The 25,102-nt window shown below is 46.6% G+C and overlaps 1 protein-coding gene across 5 annotated transcripts in view; it reads right to left on the bottom strand.

Annotated features, from left to right (window-relative positions):
* LOC115154457 (glutamate receptor 3) overlaps positions 1-25,102 on the bottom strand; it is a 109,571-nt gene that overhangs the window by 51,086 nt on the left and 33,383 nt on the right. For all 5 annotated transcript variants that reach the window (XR_003867897.1, XM_029700700.1, XM_029700699.1 and 2 more), the window contains exon 3: positions 17,512-17,751. Coding sequence is in view for 4 of the 5 variants with exons in the window: in XM_029700700.1 (XP_029556560.1) it covers positions 17,512-17,751 (240 nt within the window). In the remaining variant the exon portion in view is untranslated. The remainder of the gene's footprint in view (positions 1-17,511; positions 17,752-25,102) is intronic.

Below are 25,102 nucleotides of genomic sequence, written 5' to 3'. Positions count from 1 at the left end.
CAAACTTCAAGTCAAACACTCAAATACTGCTCAATGAAGCACAATAATCCTTAGCTAGATGTAAAATTGGGCCCACTGGGCACAGGCAATACAGCCGTTCCTCTCTCTGTTCCCTTTGAGGAACAGAGAGTCTGATCTGTTGGAGCTCTTGACAATCTTAGGCAAAAAAGACAGATTAGGACGAGCTCAAGTCGCCATTGATGGGTCGCGTTGACAGAGCACCAAATCACTGACCTGCTTAGCGGAGGTCAGGGCAAGTAACAATACAATTTAATAGACAACATTTTAAGAGGAATCTGATCCAAGTGCTCGAATGGCAGCTCACAGAGCGCATCGAGCACCAATGTCAAATCTCACTGTGGAACTATGGTTTCGTTTGCTGGTCTCAGTCGCAGTGTTCCCAAAAGGAAATGTTTGAGAGGAGGATGGCTGAACAAAGACACTCTACCAAAACCCTCATGACAAGCTGAAATCGCTGAGAACGATAGTGAGAACGAGTTCCTGTTTGAGAATCGTTTCCACCTGGCAGCATGCTGGGTCAACATTCTTTTCCACGCACCATTGCATAAACATTTTACATTTGCTGGCATAAGTTCTGGATGTGGAACCAGCCCGCAGCCCTGTATCATGCTAATCAGAGTGGCAGATAGCCCACAGTGCGCTAGCCTGTCCCTTTCGTTCTTAGGGGCTCCCGAGTGGTGCAGCGGTCTAAGGCACTGCATCTCAGTGCTAGAGGCGTCACTACACACCCTGGTTCGATTCCAGGCTGTATCACAACCAGGCGTGGTTGGGAGTCCCTTAGAATGGCGCACAATTGGCCCAGCGTCATCCGGGGTAGGCCGTCATTTTAAATAAGAATTTCTTCTTAACTGACTTGCCTAGTTAAATAAAGGTTAAATAAAATAACTAAACAATAACCAAGCCATCAATGGCTGGCCCAGTACAGGCCACAATCCTATTGGTCTTCCCCCCTGAGACATTACATCCCGGCAGTGTGGAACCTGGCCAAAATCAACATCTGGATCATCCCTGCCACCATAGAGCCCCCGGGGGATTGGGAGCTATCATAATGATTGACAGCTCTTCTGATCTCACCAGTGCTATCAGCAGTAGTATGCAGGACAACAGAGGGAAGGCATACAGTAGGTCTCTCGGTCATGGACTGTGCACAAAAGTGTCTGTCCCTAATGGACTGTTGTCCTGTGCTCTGAAAGAGTACCAAAGCCTAGAAGGACAGCATCCTGGAGTCGCCTCTTCACTGTTGACGTTAAGACTGGTGTTTTGCGGCACTATTTAATGAAGCTGCCAGTTGAGGACTTGAGGCATCTGTTTCTCAAACTAGACACTCTAATGTACTTGTCCTCTTGCTCAGTTGTGCACCAGGGCCTCCCACTCCTCTTTCTATTTTGGTTAGAGCCAGTTTGAGGTTAGTGTAGATAGTATACTGTGTCATTTAGAGGGTATGAGGGTAGATGAGGTTAGTGTAGATAGTATACTGTGTCATTTAGAGGGTATGAGGGTAGATGAGGTTTGTGTAGATAGTATACTGTGTCATTTAGAGGGTATGAGGGTATATGAGGTTTGTGTAGATAGTATACTGTGTCATTTAGAGGGTATGAGGGTAGATGAGGTTAGTGTAGATAGTATACTGTGTCATTTAGAGGGTATGAGGGTATATGAGGTTCGTCTAGATAGTATACTGTGTCATTTAGAGGGTATGAGGGTAGATGAGGTTAGTGTAGATAGTATACTGTGTCATTTAGAGGGTATATGAGGTTAGTGTAGATAGTATACTGTGTCATTTAGAGGGTATGAGGGTAGATGAGGTTAGTGTAGATAGTATACTGTGTCATTTAGAGGTTATGAGGGTATGTGAGGTTAGTGTGGATAGTATACTGTGTCATTTAGAGGTTATGAGGGTATGTGAGGTTAGTGTGGATAGTATACTGTGTCATTTAGAGGTTATGAGGGTATATGAGGTTAGTGTGGATAGTATGCAGTATGTTGTCTCATGTGGGGGTTATGTGAGGTAGAATGGACATTATGTTTTCGCAGGTGGTGGATAGCATCATGGCCTCTGCAGCATCATGGATGCTGTGTGGTCTCAACTCTGACTCAGTCTTCCCTGCTGCCTCCCAGGAAATGGTGACCTCTTTTAAACTCTCTCTCAGGCCAGGCATCTGAGCTACAGTATTTCCTGTGAGGGCTTTTGCCCAAAGCTGAGCAGTGCACCACCATGTTGAAGTCACACAAAGCTTCTGAACCCACTTTTAGAGAAAGGTCACAAAATCTCAAAGCTTAAGTCAGAGAGAAAAAACAACAAGAGCTACTGCAGAGAGAGACATTCCAATTCACTGAACCAGGTTTCAACAAAATTGAGTTTGTTGGCTGGCTTTCTTCTTGAGTTTAAAGCTTCACTTACAGTACTTCAATGCCTTCCCTGTTTCTGCTCAGATGCCTAGAGAACGCCCATCTCTTAAACAAACAAAAACGGCCTTTCATCTTGGGCAAACAATGAACTGAACACAGCACATTAATCTCTTTCATAATGCAGAAAGACCACTGTTCAAATGGCCCCTGCATTATCCTGAAAGCTAGTGCCCCAAAATAGATGAAATGCATTGGAGACAGGCGGTCAGAGACAAGTGAGCAGAGGACTGTGCCATTTTAAGTCATAGGGTCAGGGTCAAATTAGATGTGACAGACTGTGAGTCTCCTTAGGAGATGTTTAGAATTCATAAAGTAAATAATATTTTGTTGAGCTGCTACCGGGTGTCTGACAGAGCTTGGCCCCATGTGCCATGTTGCTGTTTTTCTGTTGAGGCAGAGGCACAAAGGCTTTGCTGACTCCTACATTATTTTCCCCAGGCTACGCCTCCCTACTGTTTTGTATTCTATTAAAGTTTCTGCTATTTCTCCTGCAAACAGCTGAGACTAGTGCAGTCAGCTAGAGACAGAGAGAGAGAGAAAGTTTGAGAGAGAGTGATAGTGAAAGAATGTGAGCGAGAGATAGTGAAAGATTGGGAGAGAGAGATAGCAAAAGATTATAAGAGAGAGATAGCGAAAGATTATAAGAGAGAGATAGCGAAAGATTGGCAGAGAGATAGATAGTGAAAGATTGAGAGAGAGATCGTAAAAGATTGGTAGAGAGAGAGATCGTAAAGGATTGGGAGAGAGAGAGAGATAGTGAAAGATTGTGGGAGAGAGAGAGATAGTGAAAGATTGGGGGAGAGAGATAGTGAAAGATTGGGGGGAGAGAGAGAGAGAGAGATAGTGAACGATTGGGAGAGAGAGAGATAGTGAAAGATTGGGAGAGAGAGAGATAGTGGAAAAATGTGAGAGAGAGAGAGAGTGTGTGAAAGATTGGGGGAGAGAGAGAGAGATAGTGAAAGATGGGGGAGAGAGATAGTGAAAGAATGTGAGAGAGAGAGATAGTGAAAGATTGGGAGAGAGAGAGATAGTGAAAGATTGGGAGAGAGAGATAGTGAAAGAATGTGAGAGAGAGAGAGAAAGAGAGATAGTGAAAGATTGGGAGAGAGAGAGATAGTGAAAAAATGGGAGAGAGATAGTGAAAGATTGGGAGAGAGAGAGAGATAGAGATAGTGAAAGATTAGGAGAGAGAGAGATAGTGAAAGAATTGGAGAGAGATAGTGAAAGATTGGGAGAGAGAGAGAGATAGTGAAAGATTGGGAGAGAGAGAGATAGTGAAAGAATGTGTGAGAGAGAGAGAAACACATCCCGGCCATTATAAGGCTCTGGATCCTGGGCTCCTCTAATACTATTGTTAGAATGGATGAGTGTACATTTCTCCCCTAATGTCAGGTTTTCACATACTATGGTATTGTAGCAGAGAGGGCACTGGAGGATACAAATGCAAGGGAATTATTCTGTTTGGGATACAAAAGCTTTATAACAATAGGGTTTAAATGCTAATACCTTGTAAATATTAACATACCTAGGATAATACTGAAATAAGTCACATTACATGTCGATGTTAGAGGTATGCACATTGTTATGACCTGGCTCATAGTTCCTAACAACAAAGGGAGACCACGCATGACTTAAATCTAAAAACTAATACATTTCTTATACTAAATAATAATAAATACAAAAATGTAACATAAGCTGTGGACGTCTGTAGGATCAGTAGTGTATGCAGTGTGTGGATGAGTGGAGAGGTTGTTGTATGGTGAAACAGACCAAAAAACTATAGTCAGGGAAGAGGAAGGATGGCTGATGTGGCCATCCTTTATAGCCTGCAGGCCAAGCCTACATTTTAAGGTCTGTGACTGTGCTGGTTTTCCTTTTTCTCTGCACCTGCCTGCATCATGGGTACCGATTTCTGTATTTTTCCCCAGCAGCAGTAGGGGTGGTCGCTACACCAACAAGGCAGGCAGCAGAGAAAGGAGAAATGTCCAATGCTGAAATACTGATTTCTGCAGTCAGAGCCAGTACTGTAGAGTAGAGCTGTCCAAGGTTCTGAAATATTATCAGCTTAGAACAGAGAGCAGTGGAAAGCAGGAGAAAGATCTGAGAATGGAACTGAAGCACTCAAGGCTGCTGCATTGGGAGAAGTGTTAGGAGCTGTTTCAGCTCAGTGCTGAAATACTAGCTGCTCAAAGAAAGATGAGTACACACCAGTCTGAAATCCTGAGGTTTGTGATGGTGGGATGTAGGATCCAATGCAGATCACAGACCAAACCAGACTGATGTGTTGAGTAACATACTCTAATGTGCTCCCTGGATAATAATGGGAATGTAGACTAGGTGTGCACATTATGGAGGACTCTAACATATCAGGCGGAAAACAAGCTGTTGTTATAGCAATACTATGGACTCGTGTGATTTCATATTTGACAATGTATATTTGACATATTCAAATATACATTTTTACTGTTGGTTCTCTAACTCAATGTCCTTTGTCACTCTGAAAACCGCATGATAACTGTTCCTCATTTGTCTTTGTGCTTTATGATTGAGAACATTTTACATTTTTTTAACAATTTCATGATTATGATCTTGTCTCATGTCTGCGACTCCCCAACTGGCTCGGGAGAGGCGAAGGTCGAGTCATGCATCCTCCAAAACATGACCCATCCAAACCTCGCTTCTTAACACCCGCTCGCTTAACCCGGAAGACAGCTGCACCAATGTTTCGGAGGAAACACCGTTCAACTGATGACCGAAATCAGCCTGCAGGTGCCCGGCCCGCCACAAGGAGTTGCTAGAGCGTGATGAGAGTAAAGCCCCCCCAGCCAAACCAAACCCACCCCTAACCCGGACGACGCTGGGTGAATTATGGGCCGCCCTATGGGACTCCCGGCCACGGCCTGTTGTAACACAGCCTGGGATCAAACCCCAGAATGCAGTGACGCCACAAAACTGCTAAGCAGTGCCTTAGACCGCTGCACCAGTCGGGAGGCACATTTGACATTTTAGTCATTTAGCAGACGCTCTTATCCAGAGCGACTTACAGTTAGTGAGTAACTCCAAAATGCATCAAGAGTGCAAATTACTCAGCCTAAAAGTACAGAAATCAATGTGTCATTCTTATCAATACCAGAACAACTCATTCCTTAGTTAAAAAAGCTCCCCTTCTCCCTCCTCTAACCTGCATGCTCCTGATACTGTATTTCCTTGGAGGAAATGTCAATAGCAAGACTAAAAATAAAGCCATAACACATTCTATATTCATAATTAAGGCATTTCAATTCTGAAAATGCAACCGCAGGGGTTGGTTGGAACTGGTTCAGGGAAGCGGTTCAGGGGACAGGGCCGCGTTTCCCAGAGCCCTCGTAGCGTTATCATCATTAGAACCTTCTCACCATGCATCTTTAGTAGCCGAGGTGTTTCTTAGAGACTTCGTTAGTAAGGTAGCTCTTAAAAACCTTTGAATCTATATGAGTGATCCAGACCACTAGTATAGCAGCCAAAGTGCAACGTTAGACACTTTGTTGCCCTTTTTCATAGAAGATCTCTGCTAAATGTTTAGGCTATCTGTCTGACTGTGTCTGCTGATGACTTCATAAAAAAGTTGACTACAAATACAAAATTGCCAATGTATTTGCAATTGTTACAAACAAGTTGAAGGACAAAATGATGCTTCAAATGAAAACTTAGATGACTACATTAGAAGATACAAAGGCTACATGGACTTACAGTTGAAGTTGGAAGTTTACATAAACTTAGGTTGGAGTCATTAAAACTCATTTTTCAACCACTCCACAAATTTCTTGTTAACAAACTATAGTTTTGGCAAGTCAGTTAGGACACCTACTTTGTGCATGACACAAGTCATTTTTCCAACAATTGTTTACAGACAGATTATTTCACTTATAATTCACTGTATCACAATTCCAGTAGGTCAGAAGTTTATGTACACTAATTTGACTGTGCCTTTAAACAGCTTGGAAAATTCCAGAAAATGATGTCATGGCTTTAGAAACTTATGATAGGCTAATTGACATAATTTGAGTCAATTGGAGGTGTACCTGTGGATGTATTTCAAGGCCTACCTTCAACCTCAGTGCCTCTTTGCTTGACATCATGGGAAAATCTAAAGAAATCTATACGTGCTTGTTTGGAAAACACTCTTCAAAATGTTGCCTTTTATAAAGTTACAGCGCATTTGGAAAGTATTCAGACGCCTTGACTTTTTTCACATTTTGTTACGTTAAATCCTTATTCTAAAATGTATACAATACATTTCTTTCCTCATCAATCAACACACAATACCCCATAATGACAATGAAATACCTTATTTACATCAGACCCTTTGCTATGAGACTCTATATTGAGCTCAGGTGCATCCTGTTTCCATAGATCATCCTTTGATTGGAGTCCACCTGTGGTCAATTCAATTGATTGGACATTATTTGGAAAGGCACACACCTGTTTATATCAGGTTCCACAGTTGACAGTGCATATCAGAGCAAAAAACAGTATTGAAGGTCCCCAAGAACACAGTGGCCTCCATCATTTTTAAATGGAAGAAGTTTGGAACCACCAAGACTCTTCCTAGAGCTGGCCGCCCAGCCAAACTGAGCAATCGGGGGAGAAGGGCCTTGGTCAGGGAGGTGACCAAGAACACGCTGGTCACTCTGACAGAGCTCCAGAGTCCCTCTGTGGAGATGGGAAACCTTCCAAAAGTACAACCATCTCTGCAGTACTCCACCAATCAGGCCTTTATGGTAGAGTGGCCAGATGGAAGCCACTAGTCAGTAAGAGGCACATGACAGCCTGCTTGGAGTTGGCCAAAGGCACCTAAAGGACTCTCAGACCATGAGAAACAAGATTCTCTGGTCTGATGAAACCCAGATTGAACTATTTGGCCTGAATGCCAAGAGTCATGTCTGGAGGAAACCTGGCACCATCCCTAAGGTTAAGCATGGTTGTGGCAGCATCATGCTGTGGGGATGTTTTTCAGCTGCAGGGACTGGGAGACTAGTCAGGACTGGGGGAAAGTAGAGAGAGATGCTTGATGAAAACTTGCTCCAGAGAGCTCAGGACCTCAGACTGTGGCGAAGGTTCACCTTCCAACAGGACAACGATCCTAAGCACACAGCCAAGACAACACAGGAGTGGCTTTGGGACAAGTCTGATTGTCCTTGAGTGGCCCAGGCAGAGCCCGGACTTGAACCCGATCGAACATCTCTGGAGAGACCTGAAAATAGCTGTGCAGCGATGCTCCCCATCCATCCTGGATCTGCAGAGAAGAATGGGAGAAACTCCCCAAGTACTCTACATGTGTGCCAAGCTTGTAGTGTCATACCCAAGAAGACTCGAGGTTGTAATCGCTGACAAAGGTGCTTCAACAAAGGACCGCGGAAAGGGTCTGAATACTTATGTAAATACGATATTAAATTTTTTTTTGTAATAAATTTGCACAAATTTATAAAAACCTGTTTTGCTTTGTCATTATGGGGTATTGTGTGTAGATTGATGAGGGGAAACAACAATTAAATTAATTTTAGAATAAGGCTGTATCGAAACAAATTGTGGAAAAATTCAAGGGTACATCGCAACTGGGAAAGGAGGCCCAAAACCATAACTGGAAAACCAGAAAAGAAGGGAATTTGAGGAACAGCAACAGAACCAAGAACCAAAGTGATCTCTACTGTTCCGGAACATAATTGTTATTTTAAAAGCATGGGAACCAGTTAGTACATTTGTTTTACATTTCTGTCATTTTTCTAGTCCCACAGAAAAACAGCAACAAAGCACCTATGGAAAGTCCTCACTCTGTCATGCAGAAACTTCTTCCAGTGTCTGTCTGTCAGCTGAAAATCTTTGCCAGTGTTTGTAGGTGTTTAGGATACCTGTAACGGTCGTCGTACGTAGTGGACCAAGGCGCAGCGGGTTGAGTGCTCATAATGACTTTTATTGAACACAAACAAAACAAGAAAACGATCGAACTAACAGGATTACAGGCTAAAACACACAGCTATGCAACCACAACTTCCCACAAAGGAACAGGTGAAACAGGGCTACATAAGTATGACTCTCAATCAGCAACAACGATGTACAGCTGTTCCTGATTGAGAGCCATACCAGGCCAACAAAGAAATACACAACATAGAAAACCATAGAAATACAAAACAAGAACATTACCCAAAAACCCCGGAACACATAAATCAAACACCCCTCTTACATAAATACATATCCCATAAAACCCGAACCACATAAAACAAATACCCCCTGCCACGTCCTGACCAAACTGCAATAACCAATAACCCCTTATACTGGTCAGGACGTGACAGTACCCCCCCCCCCCCAAAGGTGCAGACCCCGGATGCACCTCACACAAAAATAAACACAAAATAAACCCCCCAAACTAAGAGGAGGGAAGGGAGGTGGCTCCCGTGCTACACCCCCCCTCCCCAATCCTCCTACTGTGGTGGTGGCTCAGGCTCTGGCGTTAGTCCACCACCTAACCTGTCCACCCTCGCAGAATACCTCTGGCTGAGGCACGTCGCTGTAGACCTCGGGCAGAAGGATGATTCTGGGAGCTCCGGACTGTAGGGCGACTCTGGGAGCTCTGGACTGTAGGGCGACTGGGAGCTCCGGACTGTAGGCCGTCTCACTCGGTTCCGGACTGTAGGCCGTCTCACTCGGTTCCGGACTGTAGGCCGTCTCACTCGGTTCCGGACTGTAGGCCGTCTCACCCGGTTCCGGACTGTAGGCCGTCTCTCTTGGTTCCAGACTGTGGGCCATCTCTAGATGGGGCACTGTCGTCGGACACTCTGGACGGGGCACTGTTTCCGGACACTCTGGACGGGGTACTGTCGCCGGAAGCGCTGGACGGGGTACTGTCGCCGGAAGCGCTGGACGGGGTACTGTCGTCGGAAGCTCTGGACGGGGTACTGTCGTCGGAAGCTCTGGACGGGGTACTGTCGTCGGAAGCTCTGGACGGGGTACTGTCGTCGGAAGCTCTGGACGGGGTACTGTCGTCGGAAGCTCTGGACGGGGTACTGTCGTCGGAAGCTCTGGACGGGGTACTGTCGTCGGAAGCTCTGGACGGGGTACTGTCGTCGGAAGCTCTGGACGGGGTACTGTCGTCGGAAGCTCTGGACGGGGTACTGTCGTCGGAAGCTCTGGACGGGGTACTGTCGTCGGAAGCTCTGGACGGGGTACTGTCGTCGGAAGCTCTGGACGGGGTACTGTCGTCGGAAGCTCTGGACGGGGTACTGTCGTCGGAAGCTCTGGACGGGGTACTGTCGTCGGAAGCTCTGGACGGGGTACTGTCGTCGGAAGCTCTGGACGGGGACTGCGCACTGAAAGCCTGATGCGTGGGGCCGGTAGTGGAGGTACCAGACTGGATACACGCACCCCAAGGCTAGTGCGGGGAGCAGGAACAAGACGAGTTGGACTGGGCTGACGCACTGGAGGCCTGGTGCGTGGTGCTGGCTTTGGATGTGCCAGACTGGAAACACGCACCTCAGGGCTAGTGCGAGGAGCGGGAACAGGATACACTGGGCCGTGAAGGCGCACTGGCGGTCTTGAGCGCAGTACTGGCACCATCCTTACTGGCTGGATGCCCGCTTCCCCCTGGCAAATGCGGGGGGCTGGCACCGCACACACCGGCCTGTGAATGCTCGGCCTCGACGCCGTGCGCATCACCCCATAGCACGGGGCCTGACCAGTAACAAGCTGCCTCCGATAAGCACAGGGAGTTGGCTTGGGGCTTAACCCTGGCACAGCCAAACTACCCGTGCGCCCCCGCCCCAAAAATGTATTGGGGCTGCCTCTCATGCATCCTACGTTGGGCCCGCTCTTCGCTCCACTTTCGCCGTTCCTCCCTCGCTGTCTCCACCTGTTTCCATGGCAGGGTCTTGTCCCCTGCCATTACCTCCTCCCATGTCCAAAATGTCCTCTACTCCCTTCTCTCCCTGGCCCAGGATCCTTCCTCTTCCTGGGCCCGCTGCTTGGTCTGTTGGTGGTGGGAAGTTCTGTAACGGTCGTCGTACATAGTAGACCAAGGCGCAGCGGGTTGAGTGCTCATAATGACTTTTATTGAACACAAACAAAACAAGAAACCGATCGAACGAACATGATTGCAGGCTAAAACACACAGCTATGCAACCACAACTTCCCACAAAGCGACAGGTGAAACAGGGCTACCTAAGTATGACTCTCAATCAGCAACAACGATGTACAGCTGTTCCTGATTGAGAGCCATTCCAGGCCAACACAAAGAAATACACAACATAGAAAACCATAGAAATACAAAACAAGAACATTACCCAAAAACCCCGGAACACATAAATCAAACACCCCTCTTACATAAATACATATCCCATAAACCCCGAACCACATGAAACAAATACCCCCTGCCACGTCCTGAGCAAACTACAATAACCATTAACCCCTTATACTGGTCAGGACGTGACAATACCTGCCCTCCGAAGCATAGCCTACTGTACTAACATTACACACCAGGCCTTAACTAGCATGATTCAGAAGATAGGGGGAGAGATTTTTGTTAATTGGAGAATAATGGATTTATTAACTACAAAAAGATAAGAAGTGTTTTTAAGTCTGTTGTTGCTCTGCACACACAAGCTTGTTGGCTAGCTCTGGTCCAGCGTAAAGCCAACCGTGGCAAGTTCAAAGATATTCAAAGTTCCTGTATTGAAGCTGCTCCTCTGCAGGTATAATTATGTGGGCCTAATTCAAATAATGCATGTCATAACAAGATGTCCAGGGCATCATGCCAAGCCTCCTATCACCCTCTCTTGCTCTCTGCCTACCCATGTTTGTATTTGTCTTCGTATTTATTATGGATCCCCATTAGTTCCTGCCAAGGCAGCAGCTACTACTCTTCCACATTAAGGCACTTACAGTACATTACACATAAAATAAAACAGTACATCACATAACATTATTACAACACTACATATCATGGGGACATGCATTATCATGCTGAAACATGAGGTGATGGCTGCGTATGAATGGCACGAAAATGGGCCTCAGGATCTTGTCACAGTATCTCTGCACATTCAAATTGCCATCCATAGCTTATGCCTGCCTATACCATAACCCCACTGTCACCATGGGGCACTCTGTTCACAACGTTGACATCAACAAACCGCTCGCCCACACAACGCCATACACGCTGTCTGCCATCTGCCCGGTACAGTTGAAACCGGGATTCATTCGTGAATGTTTTATTTATTTTATTTTATTTAACCTTTATTTAACTAGTCAAGTCAGTTAAGAACAAATTCTTATTTTCAATGACGGCCTACCCCGGCCAAACCCTAACCCGGATGACGCTGGGCCAATTTTCAGCCGCCCTATGGGACTTCCAATCACTGCCAGTTGTGATACAGCGTGGAATCGAACCAGGGTCTGTAGTGACACCTCTAACACTGAGATGCAGTGCCTTAGATCGCTGCACTACTCGTGAAGACTTCTCCAGCGTGCCTGTGACCATCAAAGGTGAGAATTTTCCAACAGTCAGGTCAAAACCCTGGTGAGGAAAACGAGCATGCAGATATGCTTCCCTGAGACGGTTTCTGATAGTTTGTGCAGAAATTCTTCGGTTGTGCAAACCCACAGTGTCATCGGCTGGATGTGGAGGTCCTGGGCTGGCATGGATTAGTATTACATACATAGTATGCGGTTGTGCGGCCGGTTGGACGTACTGCCAAATTCTCTTATGGTAGAGAAAATAACATTTAATTTTCTGGCAACAGCTCTGATGGACATTCCTGCAGTCAGCATGCCAATTGCACGCTGCCTCAAAACATGAGACATCTGCACATTTTAGAGTTGTCACACCCTGATCTGTTTCACCTGTCCTTGTGCTTGTCTCCACCCCATCCAGGTATCACCCATCTTCCCCATTATCCCCTGGGTATTTATACCTGTGTTTTGTCTGTCTGTGCCAGTTGGTCTTGTTTTGTCAAGTCAACCAGCGTGTTACTCTGTGCTCCTGCTTTTTCCCTCTTCTCTGTGTTTTGCTAGTCCTCCCGGTTTTTGACCCTTGCCTGCCTTGACTCTGAACCTGACTGCCCTGACCTCAAGCCTGCCTGCCACTCTGTACCTCCTGGACTCTGACCTTGTTATGATCTTTTTCCTGTCCACGACCATTCTCTTGCCTGCCCCTTGGATACTAATAAATATCAGAGACTCGAACCATCTGCCTCCCGTGTCTGCATCTGGTCTCGTTCTGTGCCCTTATAAGAGTGGCCTTTTATTGTCCCCAGCACAAGGTGCACCCATGTAATGATCATGCTGTTTGATCAGCTTCTTGATATGACACACCTGTCAGGTGGATGATTTATCTTGGCAAAGGAGAAATGCTCACTATCGGATGTAAACAAATTTGTGCATAACATTTGAGAGAAATAAGCTTTTCGTGTGTAGGGAACATTTCTGGGATCTTTTATTTCAGCTCATGAAACATGGGAACAACACTTTACATATTTCGGTTCCAACCCCTATGCAACAGTATGTTGTGGCACAATATCGTAGCCTACTATCATACTATTCCATGTGGTCAGCAGCACAGCACAATCACAATATTTTCCTCCCATTCCACTACATGCTTGAATGTGCCTGGAGACATGGTGACCATTTGGGGCCTCTGGCGGAGTGGGCAGGCTTGGTTATATTCAGGGGGAGAACAGGGGCACTCAGGGAGAACAGATGCCCCAGCTGTAGAGTCACCATCTGCTGTGAATGCACAATGCTCTATGAGTCAGCGCTTTTCACCAATGAGGTCATCCCACAGTCCATGCACACAGAGAGAGCCTTACAAAAACAACAAGACCAGGCTCACCTTTACAAATGAAAAGCCCACCCATACAGTACAATACACCACCTCGTTTTTACCTCCATCTCATATTCTGACTGAGAACTCTAACTGAGAACTCTGACTGAGCGTGCCATTTTTAAAACACGCTGTACAGTACCTCCATAAAGTTTCAGTTGATCTAAGGCTTTGCAGTCAATAGACCTGTATCATCTATCTCTAGAGTAAATATAGTTGGGCATTCAAAAAGGATTTGTTTGCCATCACAGAATCGTCCAAGGACACAGAGCTCCAAATTGGACCGACCCAATGTTCTCCATGTTTCGTGTCTGGTTGGGCCCCCCTAAGAGAGGGACCACACAGACAGGCGGAAGGCAGAGCCAGTGATGGGGAAGAAGAGATAAACAGCGTTTAGCCACAGCAGGCTGCCTGTGCTCATTGATTTGTACAGCGGGGCCCGGTCCGGGCTGGAAGTGAAGATGGAGTAGAGAGATCAATGAGATGGAGAGGACAGGAGAGGCTGGTTTGTGCTGCTCTCTCTTTCTCTTTCTGTTTCTCTCTCTCTGTCTGTCTCTCTCTCTCTCACTCACCCACACTGTGTTAATGAGCCTGTGCCTGACTGCTGAACGCAGCCATTTAGCACTGTGCAATTAATCAGACTTTTCCCTGCAGAGAGGAAGCCAGTGAGACTTCCAGCAGGGGAGCACCGTGGTTTTACTCCATACATGCAATTTCCATCTCAAACCCTACCTTCCCCTACTGTCAAGGGGACCAGAGAAAAGCTGTAATTTTGCCTGTACTATTGTAGTCTTTGGTTAAGATGATTTCATAAGATTATTCCAAAGCAAGCAACAAAAGGTTTACTACAAAGACCTATATCCTACAAGAAAGGGGTCAGTCAGTAAATATTACAGTATTTACACAGTATGTTAGTCACATAAAATGACTAATAAAAAGTAGACCCTCTCACAGCAGTGTGTGTCTGTTTGTGGATATTATATGAAAAGGGTTTTTGATTTCTCATATAAAAAATGTATCCGCTTTAGGGCATATTCAACAATATATTATTCAAAACACAAACACTAACAGGTTCTAGCTCTGAGTCAAAGGCACAAATCAATTCCATTCAAACACACTCCTTTATTGCTAATTTTTCTTAAAGGACTTGAGGTGCAGGGTATACAAACTAAACCCCATTTCTGTAAACAAGAACTAGTGGTGAAGGACTCAAAACACTCTTCAAGGTCTCAATAGCAAAATCAATGGGATTTAGATTCAACACAACAATGGATACGGAATTTTCTAGGCATTTCCAGCATGATGGTGAGGTGGAATCAATGTGATACAGAGGTTAAAAGAGGAGAATATGACTGCCGGTGTGAGAGACACTCACTAAGAGGCCAAATCCCATTTGAAATGGAATGCTCCATGGACATGGACATGGAACCTCTGGCCGTTTATTTTCCTCCACACTCAGTCTCACAATCCCAGTGAAAATGTAGGCGGGAGATTGCTATTTTATTGCACCTTGCCATAGTAACAAATCTTCCTATTACAACCCAGTGTCTCAGAGTCTAAGCAGAACTTACAGCCATGATGGGGTTAACCTCACTGTGATCCAGGAGAGTGGATTTGCATCCTTTACTATTTCCATTTTCATGCCTTTTGTTGTTATTTCAAGCTTGAGAGGGGAAGGGACTAGACTCGCTAGAGTTATGTATATTTTTCTTCCTTTGATTTCTTGGTTCCTTTTGTTTGAGTGTCTCTGTTCAGGTGTGTTTGATGGCTTTGTCATCAGTGATGGAGAAATCATCCCACTGGAATTTTGAGAGCCTCCCCAATTTCAAAAAGCTTCCTCTTGTTTTTGTAACAGGAAGTCCATATCAATGTTACCCAATAGTAAAGTGCCATTTAAAATGTCATTTTTAAAAGGTGTTATTTAGATGAGTGGTGATCACTGTAGAGCCTAAACACTATGTTCTGATCCATGTGGGGAACAGAACAGAGAAGGGTTGGTAAGAACAGGAGGAGCAGGAGGGCTCTCTAGCCTTTCTTGCCTCAGAGCAAACACAAGCTGTGTGTAAGGCATACACAGCACAGCATGTGGGGTAAGAATCCAAACGACAGTGGCTCAAGTGCCAATGTTGCTGTCAGCCAAAGGCCCATTGGACCGAAAATCCATTTCCCTATGACACAAACACTGCAGTGAGTTGATGGGGCTCTCCACTCCTGTCATCCGTTGGGCAGGTTGGAGTTATGTTTTTTTCTTTACTGCTTTCTTGTCATGCTGTGGAAATGGGGAGTGTGTTACAGATGGTAGCGATCTAGCCCAGACACAGCAGGTGGAAGGGCCTCCATAAGTCAAGTAGAGCTGTAAAGGTGCGAATCAGGAGACACATGGAGGAAGGTTGATTGTGCCCGAGAGAGACAATAAACCCCGTAATCACCTTTCCTCCAACATAGCAGCCAACCAATTATCAGCTGGTACGGCCTGCAGCAGACACACAGACACTAAGAAACACCATCCATGTTCATGTTTCTGACAGGCGGACCCCAATTTCAAAGCAATTGGCACTTTCTTAATATGGTTTAGGAAGGGATAGGACATCTGGAACACCATAAAGAAAGGATGTTAGCTATTACCATCTCAGTTAGGCTTGTGTGCTGTGGTGGTGAAGACGGGAGATTTCTTTTTAAACTACCGTTTTGAAATAAACCTACTCAATTATTTGGGAAAATATGTTGGAAGTGAGCAATCTTTTTTTCTAGTTGAAAGTTGAACAAAATGGTTTGATGAGAACCATTGACAATCCTGTCAACGTGGGTGATGGATAAAGCACCCACCATACTGGAGTTAATGCAAGCCAGCAAGGAAACCTCTTGAACGCACTGTAAAAGCTGGCTCAATGTAGGCTTAAAAGCACTTTGAATGCACTCTATATAAAACCAGTAAACGATCCCAATACAATTAATAGCCCTCCCCATCGCTATAAATCTAAAGTGGTACAGAATATGGTCTATTCTGAGAAAATACCTTATGTTTTGATAAAGCTCAACGGTATTGTTGTTAGGAACCTCCCATGGGCCACAGAGGATAAAGACTACAACTAAGATCTCCTATAGCCAGAGGAAGAAGTGGAAAATGGTTTACACTTTAGTTTTACACTATAGTGAATGGTAAATAGTGGTTAGAGCATTGGGCCAGTAACCGAAAGGTTGCTGGATTGAATCCCCGAGCTGACAAGATAAAAATCTGTTGTTCTGCCCCTGAACAAGGCAGTTAACCCACTGTTCCCCGGGCGCTAAAGACGTGGATGTCGATTAAGACAGCTCCCCGCACCTCTCTGATTCAGAGGGGTTGGGTTAAATGCGGAAGACACATTTCAGTTGAAGGCATTCAGGTGTACAACTGACTAGGTATCCCCCTTTCCCCTAAATGACACACAAGAGAGAAATGCTGTGTAATTGTTAGCCTCAGCATTTTCTCCTACCACCAGTATCTAATTACAGCAACAACATGGTACTGTAAACAGAATACCTGTTCCTGTACAGTATGTCTCTCTCTACAGCCAGCTTTACAGTACAGTAGCCTGGTCCAGGACCAGGAATTTCCCACCCTGACAGATTGGAGTGTCATTAGTGTTCTGTCTTAAGGCTGAACTCTCCAGATGTCGACCTTTACAGAGCAGGATGGAGACCTCTGCTAGCTCCCTCCATCAGCCCATGGCTGCTGCTGGGGTACAGTGGAGAGGGAAAGGGGGGGGGGCATGAAGGACGTGTGAAAGTCACATTGTGTTGTGGTTCCTTTATGTAATCCAATTACAGTCTAAATGATATTCAGAGGATTAGAGGCTGGTAGCGTATTGACTCTGAGGGAGCTCCTCAGTCACACTACATCACAGCAACAGTCACACAGATAGGAACATCACCTGCCTTGGACTCATTTACTGAAGCAGCCAGGGGCCTGTTTAATGTGGAAGCCAAGGAAAAGCCTCCAGACACTAAAGCACTTTAGGCATCATTGCAGGCCCAGATTTAAAGCTTTTAGATCACTCTTAAAATGAGGACTGGGGATCAGAGGATTTCCACACTGAGGGGAAATAATTATATACTTCATGGCTTAATGTGAGGTGACATGGGTGGAGGAGAGAGGAGCTATGGCTTTACAAGCCAGAGAGCCTCTATGTACAGTATCTCATGTGTGTTGCCAATGCAATGAAGTCTGTCAGACTGTTAGCCAGGCTGTTTCTTACCCCTCTCAGTGTCGTAGAGGTAGACAAACTTCTCCCACTTGTAGTGGGCCAGCAGGCTGAGGACAGCTCCCCGTAGAGGAGGCCTCATCTGGATGACAAACTGCACGTCGGCATCGGCGGGGAAGCTGGGTGTGATGAAGGAGGTGTGCAGAGCCCCACAGAACGAGGTCAGCGTGTTCATGGACTTCTGGTCGTAGAAGCCGAAGATGGCGTACACTCCTCTGGAGAACTGGGAGCAGACTGGACAAACAGACAGACAAACAGACAGAACAGTCAGTTCTGGGTCGGAACATAGTCAGCCTAGAAATACAAACAGTCTGTTTGAGTAAGTTCAGGTGAGGGCCAGAACTCAGAACACAGTCAACCAAACAGGTTGGTTAGGATTAGGACACAGTCAATCAAGCCTCTAGGCAGATCACAAGCAGTCAAATAAGGTCATCTCTTCCCACATTCAGACATCCAGGTGAGGGCCAGAACACAGTCAACTACACACACAGTCCAATAAGGCCATATCTCTCCCTGCAGTCATAGAACATAACACATAACCTGACATTTATTTATTCATTTATTGACTGAGAACACATTCTCATTTACAGCAATGACCTGGGGAATAGTTACAGGGGAGAGGAGTGGGGATGAATGAGCCAATTAGAAGCTGGGGATGATTAGGTGGCCATGATGCTATGTGGGTCAGAATATTGTAGGATGTAGAGGTGATGATGAAGTAATAGAGAATTCAAGGGAGCTCATTTGTAGAAAATGAACTATTACTTGTAAGGTTGTGAAGGGAATTTTAACAGGCATTAATCTATATAAATAGGGAAATAAATGGTGACTATTTGAATAAATGACAGCCGTGTGGGATGTGCGTTCCCATGGTAGTGCTCTCTGCCTGTCTGTACCCTTCACTTCTCCTTGGACTCAATGTATCTGCTTGGTTAATCAACTAGAACTAATGGGGGAAATCAGTGCACTGGCCACTGCTCTTAATGGACAAATACCTCCTACCACCATGCAGGACGCAGACAGGCGTTGTTGCAGCATTGGGCTGTGCACGCTGGTCGCTGCAGTATAAATTGATTTATAAGAAGCTGCTACATAGGGCCATCTGTGGGGCTGATGAAAATTAGCTCTGGCTATAAACACTATGTACAATTCACCGGGTACTTGGTCTAACAAGGTGTAAATATTAGATTTTTACACAACAAATAGGTGAACAAACCTCTCTTGTGAATGTACAAAAGTTTTTAAACAAGCTCCTATGTCCATCCTTATCTCTGTCTCCTATAAATGCTTGTTTTAAGTGGAATGGACGTTTGTGAACCCTGAATAACAACTCTACTGATAACAACTCCACTGTCCCACACCATCTGGCTGATTCCTCAAGCTATTTGCCCTCTGTGGACTGTGCTCCTCCTCTCCTCTCTTCACCTGACTGACTTCTTTATTAGAAAATGAAAATGTTGCTGAAAATGTTCGTTTTTTTTCACAGGGTGGTCTGCTCTTGTTTTCAGCATGCAAAATTAGAAAAGGAAAGAAATAACCATTGAAAAGGAATGCAGTACTAGAGCTTACAGAATAAATAGGGGCCTAACCCTCAAATAAATCTCTTGGAAACCTTGAAACACCACAGCATTGTTGCTGCATAAAACTAGAAACACTGACCTTTGGAGTGGATTGGTAAAAAGAGAACAGTCTGGAGACACACCTGACTCATTTTGCGCTTCTGCGATCTTCCAGTATTATTTTCAAGTTCAATGCTGCATGTTACACAACACTGGTTTAAAGGCATCTCAGCATCATTCCTCCATCAAGCCAACCATTCACTACACATTTCTCTACCCATCTATCATGCTTCAATTCAACCACTTATCCATCCATCTATGAATCATCCTTCCCTCCATCCATCCATTCATGGCCTTCTCCTTTGGTCTGTGCACACATCAGATGAATGTGTGTTTGTTCTGGGGCCAGGGGCAACACCAGCATAATGACTCTACTACAGCAGGTGTCTGTCTGTGTGAAGGTAAAGCATTCCATCTGCTTGGAATAACTAGTGACAGATGAGGCTGAAACCACTGCACGTGGCAGGAATCGACATGAGGCTGTTGTGGCATTGTTTCATAGTCTAATCATATTATTTTTTCTGCAGACTTGAAGCACCTTTTTTAATTGAATGGGTTCTCCTCCCTCTCCCTTTGAAGAGGCTTAAGAGATAGGCATATGAGAAAATGTCAGAGTAGATTCCCATGCACTGCTAGTCCGCATATACAGTACCGCAGCCTTTCTCAAAGCCAGCCCATGGCCTAAACAATAACAACCACACACTCCTTAGCTTGCAAACCTGACATACCACAGACCTGATATATCGACTAATAGACACATGCAACTGAGACACATTTATTTTTAAAGACAACCAATTCCAAGTCTATGGATTTTGACTCAAGACAAAGGCTGTTTTCTCCAGTACATACCAAGGGAGCCAGGCTCTGGTGATAAAAAATAGAATCCCTTCCAAGCCTTGGTTTTCAATTCACGGAAAATATTGGATTTGTAATTTTCCACGGGCAAAGGGTAGGCTTTAACTCATGCTATCAATACATACTGTAGCTTTAAACAGCCACATCATAATAATGCAGTGCTAGCATGTTTGCTGCACAAAATGGTAATAGCTCCTGTTTCGTCAAGGTTACATATAGCCCCAATTCTCCTTCTGCACTAATGAGATCATACATCTGGCTCTGGGAGTGGACTAGCTGCTGGTATAACATCATCATCTGGGCTCCGGGAGTGGACTAGCTGCTGGTGTAACATCATCATCTGGGCTCCGGGAGTGGACTAGGTGCTGGTATAACATCATCATCTGGGTTCCGGGAGTGGACTAGCTGCTGGTGTAACATCATCATCTGGGCTCCGGGAGTGGACTAGCTGCTGGTATAACATCATCTGGGCTCTGGGAGTGGACTAGCTGCTGGCATAACATCATCTGGGCTCTGGGAGTGGACTAGCTGCTGGTATAACATCATCATCTGGGCTCCGGGAGTGGACTAGCTGCTGGTATAACAACATCATCTGGGCTCTGGGAGTGGACTACCTGCTGGCATAACATCATCTGGGCTCTGGGAGTGGACTAGCCGCTGGTATAACATCATCTGGGCTCCGGGAGTGGACTAGCTGCTGGTATAACAACATCATCTGGGCTCTGGGAGTGGACTACCTGCTGGCATAACATCATCTGGGCTCCGGGAGTGGACTAGCTGCTGGAATAACAACATCATCTGGGCTCTAGGAGTGGACTACCTGCTGGCATAACATCATCTGGGCTCTGGGAGTTGACTAGCTGCTGGTATAACAACATAATCTGGGCTTTGGGAGTGGACTAGCTGCTGGTATAACATCATCTGGGCTCTGGGAGTGGACTAGCTGGTGGTATAACATCATCATCTGGGCTCTGGGAGTGGACTAGTTGCTGGCGTAACATCATCTGGGCTCTGGGAATGGACTAGCTGCTGGCATAACAACATCATCTGGGCTCCGGGAGTGGACTAGCTGCTGGTGTAACATCATCATCTTGCTCTGGGAGTGGACTAGCTGCTGGTATAACATCATCATCTGCGCTCCGGGAGTGGACTAGCTGCTGGTATAACATCATCTGGGCTCCGGGAGTGGACTAGCTGGTGGTATAACATCATCATCTGGGCTCTGGGAGTGGACTAGCTGCTGGCGTAACATCATCTGGGCTCTGGGAGTGGACTAGCTGCTGGTATAACAACATCATCTGGGCTCCGGGAGTGGACTAGCTGCTGGCGTAACATCATCTGGGCTCTGGGAGTGGACTAGCTGCTAGTATAACAACATCTGGGCTCCGGGAGTGGACTAGCTGCTGGTGTAACATCATCATCTGGCTCTGAGAGTGGACTAGCTGCTGGTATAACATCATCATCTGGGCTCTGGGAGTGGACTAGCTGCTGGCATAACATCATCTGGGCTCTGGAAGTGGACTAGCTGCTGGTATAACATCATCATCTGGGCTCTGGGAGTGGACAAGCTGCTGGTATAAAATCATCATCTGGGCTCCGGGAGTGGACTAGCTGCTGGTGTAACATCATCATCTGGGCTCCGGGAGTGGACTAGCTGCTGGTATAACACCATCTGGGCTCTGGGAGTGGACTAGCTGCTGGTTTAACACCATCTGGGCTCCGGGAGTGGACTAGCTGGTGGTATAACATCATCATCTGGGCTCTGGGAGTGGACTATCTGCTGGTATAACATCATCTGGGCTCTGGGAGTGGACTAGCTGCTGGTATAACATCATCTGGGCTCCGGGAGTGGACTAGCTGGTGGTATAACATCATCATCTGGGCTCTGGGAGTGGACTAGCTGCTGGCGTAACATCATCTGGGCTCTGGGAGTGGACTAGCTGCTGGTATAACAACATCATCTGGGCTCCGGGAGTGGACTAGCTGCTGGTGTAACATCATCTGGGCTCTGGGAGTGGACTAGCTGCTGGTATAACAACATCATCTGGGCTCTGGGAGTGGACTAGCTGCTGGTGTAACATCATCATCTGGCTCTGAGAGTGGACTAGCTGCTGGTATAACATCATCATCTGGGCTAGGAGTGGACTAGCTGCTGGTATAACATCATCATCTGGGCTCTGGGAGTGGACTAGCTGCTGGCATAACATCATCTGGGCTCTGGAAGTGGACTAGCTGCTGGTATAACATCATCATCTGGGCTCTGGGAGTGGACAAGCTGCTGGTATAAAATCATCATCTGGGCTCCGGGAGTGGAATAGCTGCTGGTGTAACATCATCATCTGGGCTCCGGGAGTGGACTAGCTGCTGGTATAACACCATCTGGGCTCTGGGAGTGGACTAGCTGCTGGTTTAACACCATCTGGGCTCCGGGAGTGGACTAGCTGGTGGTATAACATCATCATCTGGGCTCTGGGAGAGGACTATCTGCTGGTATAACATCATCTGGGCTCTGGGAGTGGACTAGCTGCTGGTATAACAACATCATCTGGGCTAGGAGTGGACTAGCTGGTGGTATAACATCATCATCTGGGCTCTGGGAGTGGACTAGCTGCTGGTATAACATCATCATCATCTGCGCTCCGGGAGTGGACTATCTGCTGGTATAACATCATCGTCTGGGCTCTGGGAGTGGACTAGCTGCTGGTATAACACCATCTGGGCTCCGGGAGTGGACTAGCTGCTGGTATAACACCATCTGGGCTCTGGGAGTGGACTAGCTGCTGGTATAACATCATCATCTGGGATCCGGGAGTGGACTAGCTGCTGGTATAACATCATCATCTGGGCTCCAGGAGTGGACTAGCTGCTGGTATAACATCATCATCTGGGCTAGGAGTGGACTAGCTGCTGGTATAACATCATCATCTGGGCTCTGGGAGTGGACTAGCTGCTGGTATAACAACATCATCTGGGCTCCGGGAGTGGACTACCTGCTGGTATAACATCATCTGGGCTCCGGGAGTGGACTAGCTGCTGGTATAACATCATCATCTGGCTCCGGGAGTTGACTAGCTGCTGGTATAACAGCATCATCTGGGCTCTGGGAGTGGACTAGCTGCTGGTATAAAATCATCATCTGGGCTCCGGGAGTGGACTAGCTGCTGGTATAACACCATCTGGGCTCTGGGAGTGGACTAGCTGCTGGTATAACACCATCTGGGCTCCGGGAGTGGACTAGCTGCTGGTATAACATCCTCATCTGGGCTCTGGGAGTGGACTAGCTGCTGGTATAACAACATCATCTGGGCTCCGGGAGTGGACTAGCTGCTGGTGTAACATCATCATCTGGGCTCCGGGAGTGGACTAGCTGCTGGTATAACATCATCTGGGCTCCGGGAGTGGACTAGCTGCTGGTATAACATCATCATCTGGCTCTGGGAGTGGACTAGCTGCTGGTATAACATCATCTGGGCTCTGGGAGTGGACTAGCTGCTGGTATAACATCATCATCTGGGCTCCGGGAGTGGACTAGCTGCTGGTGTAACATCATCATCTGGGCTCCAGGAGTGGACTAGCTGCTGGTATAACAACATCATCTGGGCTCCGGGAGTGGACTAGCTGCTGGTATAACATCATCTGGGCTCCGGGAGTGGACTAGCTGCTGGTATAACATCATCATCTTGCTCTGGGAGTGGACTAGCTGCTAATATAACATCATCATCTGGGCTCCGGGAGTGGACTAGCTGGTGGTATAACATCATCATCTGGCTCTGGGAGTGGACTAGCTGCTGGTATAACATCATCATCTGGGCTCTGGGAGTGGACTAGCTGCTGGCATAACATCATCTGGGCTCCTGGAGTGGACTAGCTGGTGGTATAACATCATCATCTGGGCTCTGGGAGTGGACTAGCTGCTGGTATAACATTATCATCTGGCTCTGGGAGTGGACTAGCTGCTGGTATAACATCATCATCTGGGCTCTGGGAGTGGACTAGCTGCTGGCATAACATCATCTGGGCTCTGGGAGTGGACTAGCTGCTGGTATAACAACATCATCTGGGCTTCGGGAGTGGACTAGCTGCTGGTATAACATCAGCTGGGCTCTGGGAGTGGACTAGCTGCTGGTTTAACATCATCATCTGGGCTCCGGGCTTGGACTAGCTGCTGGTATAACATCATCTGGGCTCCGGGAGTGGACTAGCTGCTGGTATAACATCATCATCTGGGCTCTGGGAGTGAACTAGCTGCTGGCGTAACATCATCTGGGCTCCGGGAGTGGACTAGCTGCTGGTATAACAACATCATCTGGGCTCCGGGAGTGGACTAGCTGCTGGTATAACATCATCTGGGCTCCGGGAGTGGACTAGCTGCTGGTATAACATCATCATCTTGCTCTGGGAGTGGACTAGCTGCTATTATAACATCATCATCTGGGCTCCGGGAGTGGACTAGCTGGTGGTATAACATCATCGTCTAGGCTCTGGGAGTGGACTAGCTGCTGGTATAACATCATCATCTGGCTCTGGGAGTGGACTAGCTGCTGGCATAACATCATCTGGGCTCTGGGAGTGGACTAGCTGCTGGTATAACAACATCATCTGGGCTTCGGGAGTGGACTAGCTGCTGGTATAACATCATCATCTGGGCTCCGGGAGTGGACTAGCTGCTGGTATAACACCATCTGGGCTCTGGGAGTGGACTAGCTGCTGGTTGGTATAACATCATCTGGGCTCCGGGAGTGGACTAGCTGCTGGTATAACATCATCATCTGGCCCTGGGAGTGGACTAGCTGCTGGTATAAAATCATCATCTGGGCTCCGGGAGTGGACTAGCTGCTGGTATAACACCACCTGGGCTCTGGGAGTGGACTAGCTGCTGGTATAACACCATCTGGGCTCCGGGAGTGGACTAGCTGCTGGTATAACAACATCATCTGGGCTCCGGGAGTGGACTAGCTGTTGGTGTAACATCATCATCTGGGCTCCGGGAGTGGACTAGCTGCTGGTATAACATCATCATCTGGGCTCCGGGAGTGGACTAGCTGCTGGTATAACATCATCTGGGCTCCGGCAGTGGACTAGCTGCTGGTATAACATCATCCTCTGGGCTC

This window comes from Salmo trutta, chromosome 19 (genome assembly GCF_901001165.1).
Source record: "Salmo trutta chromosome 19, fSalTru1.1, whole genome shotgun sequence".
In the NCBI taxonomy this organism is placed as follows: Eukaryota; Metazoa; Chordata; class Actinopteri; order Salmoniformes; family Salmonidae; genus Salmo; species Salmo trutta.
This window is presented reverse-complemented; position numbering and strand designations above follow the sequence as displayed.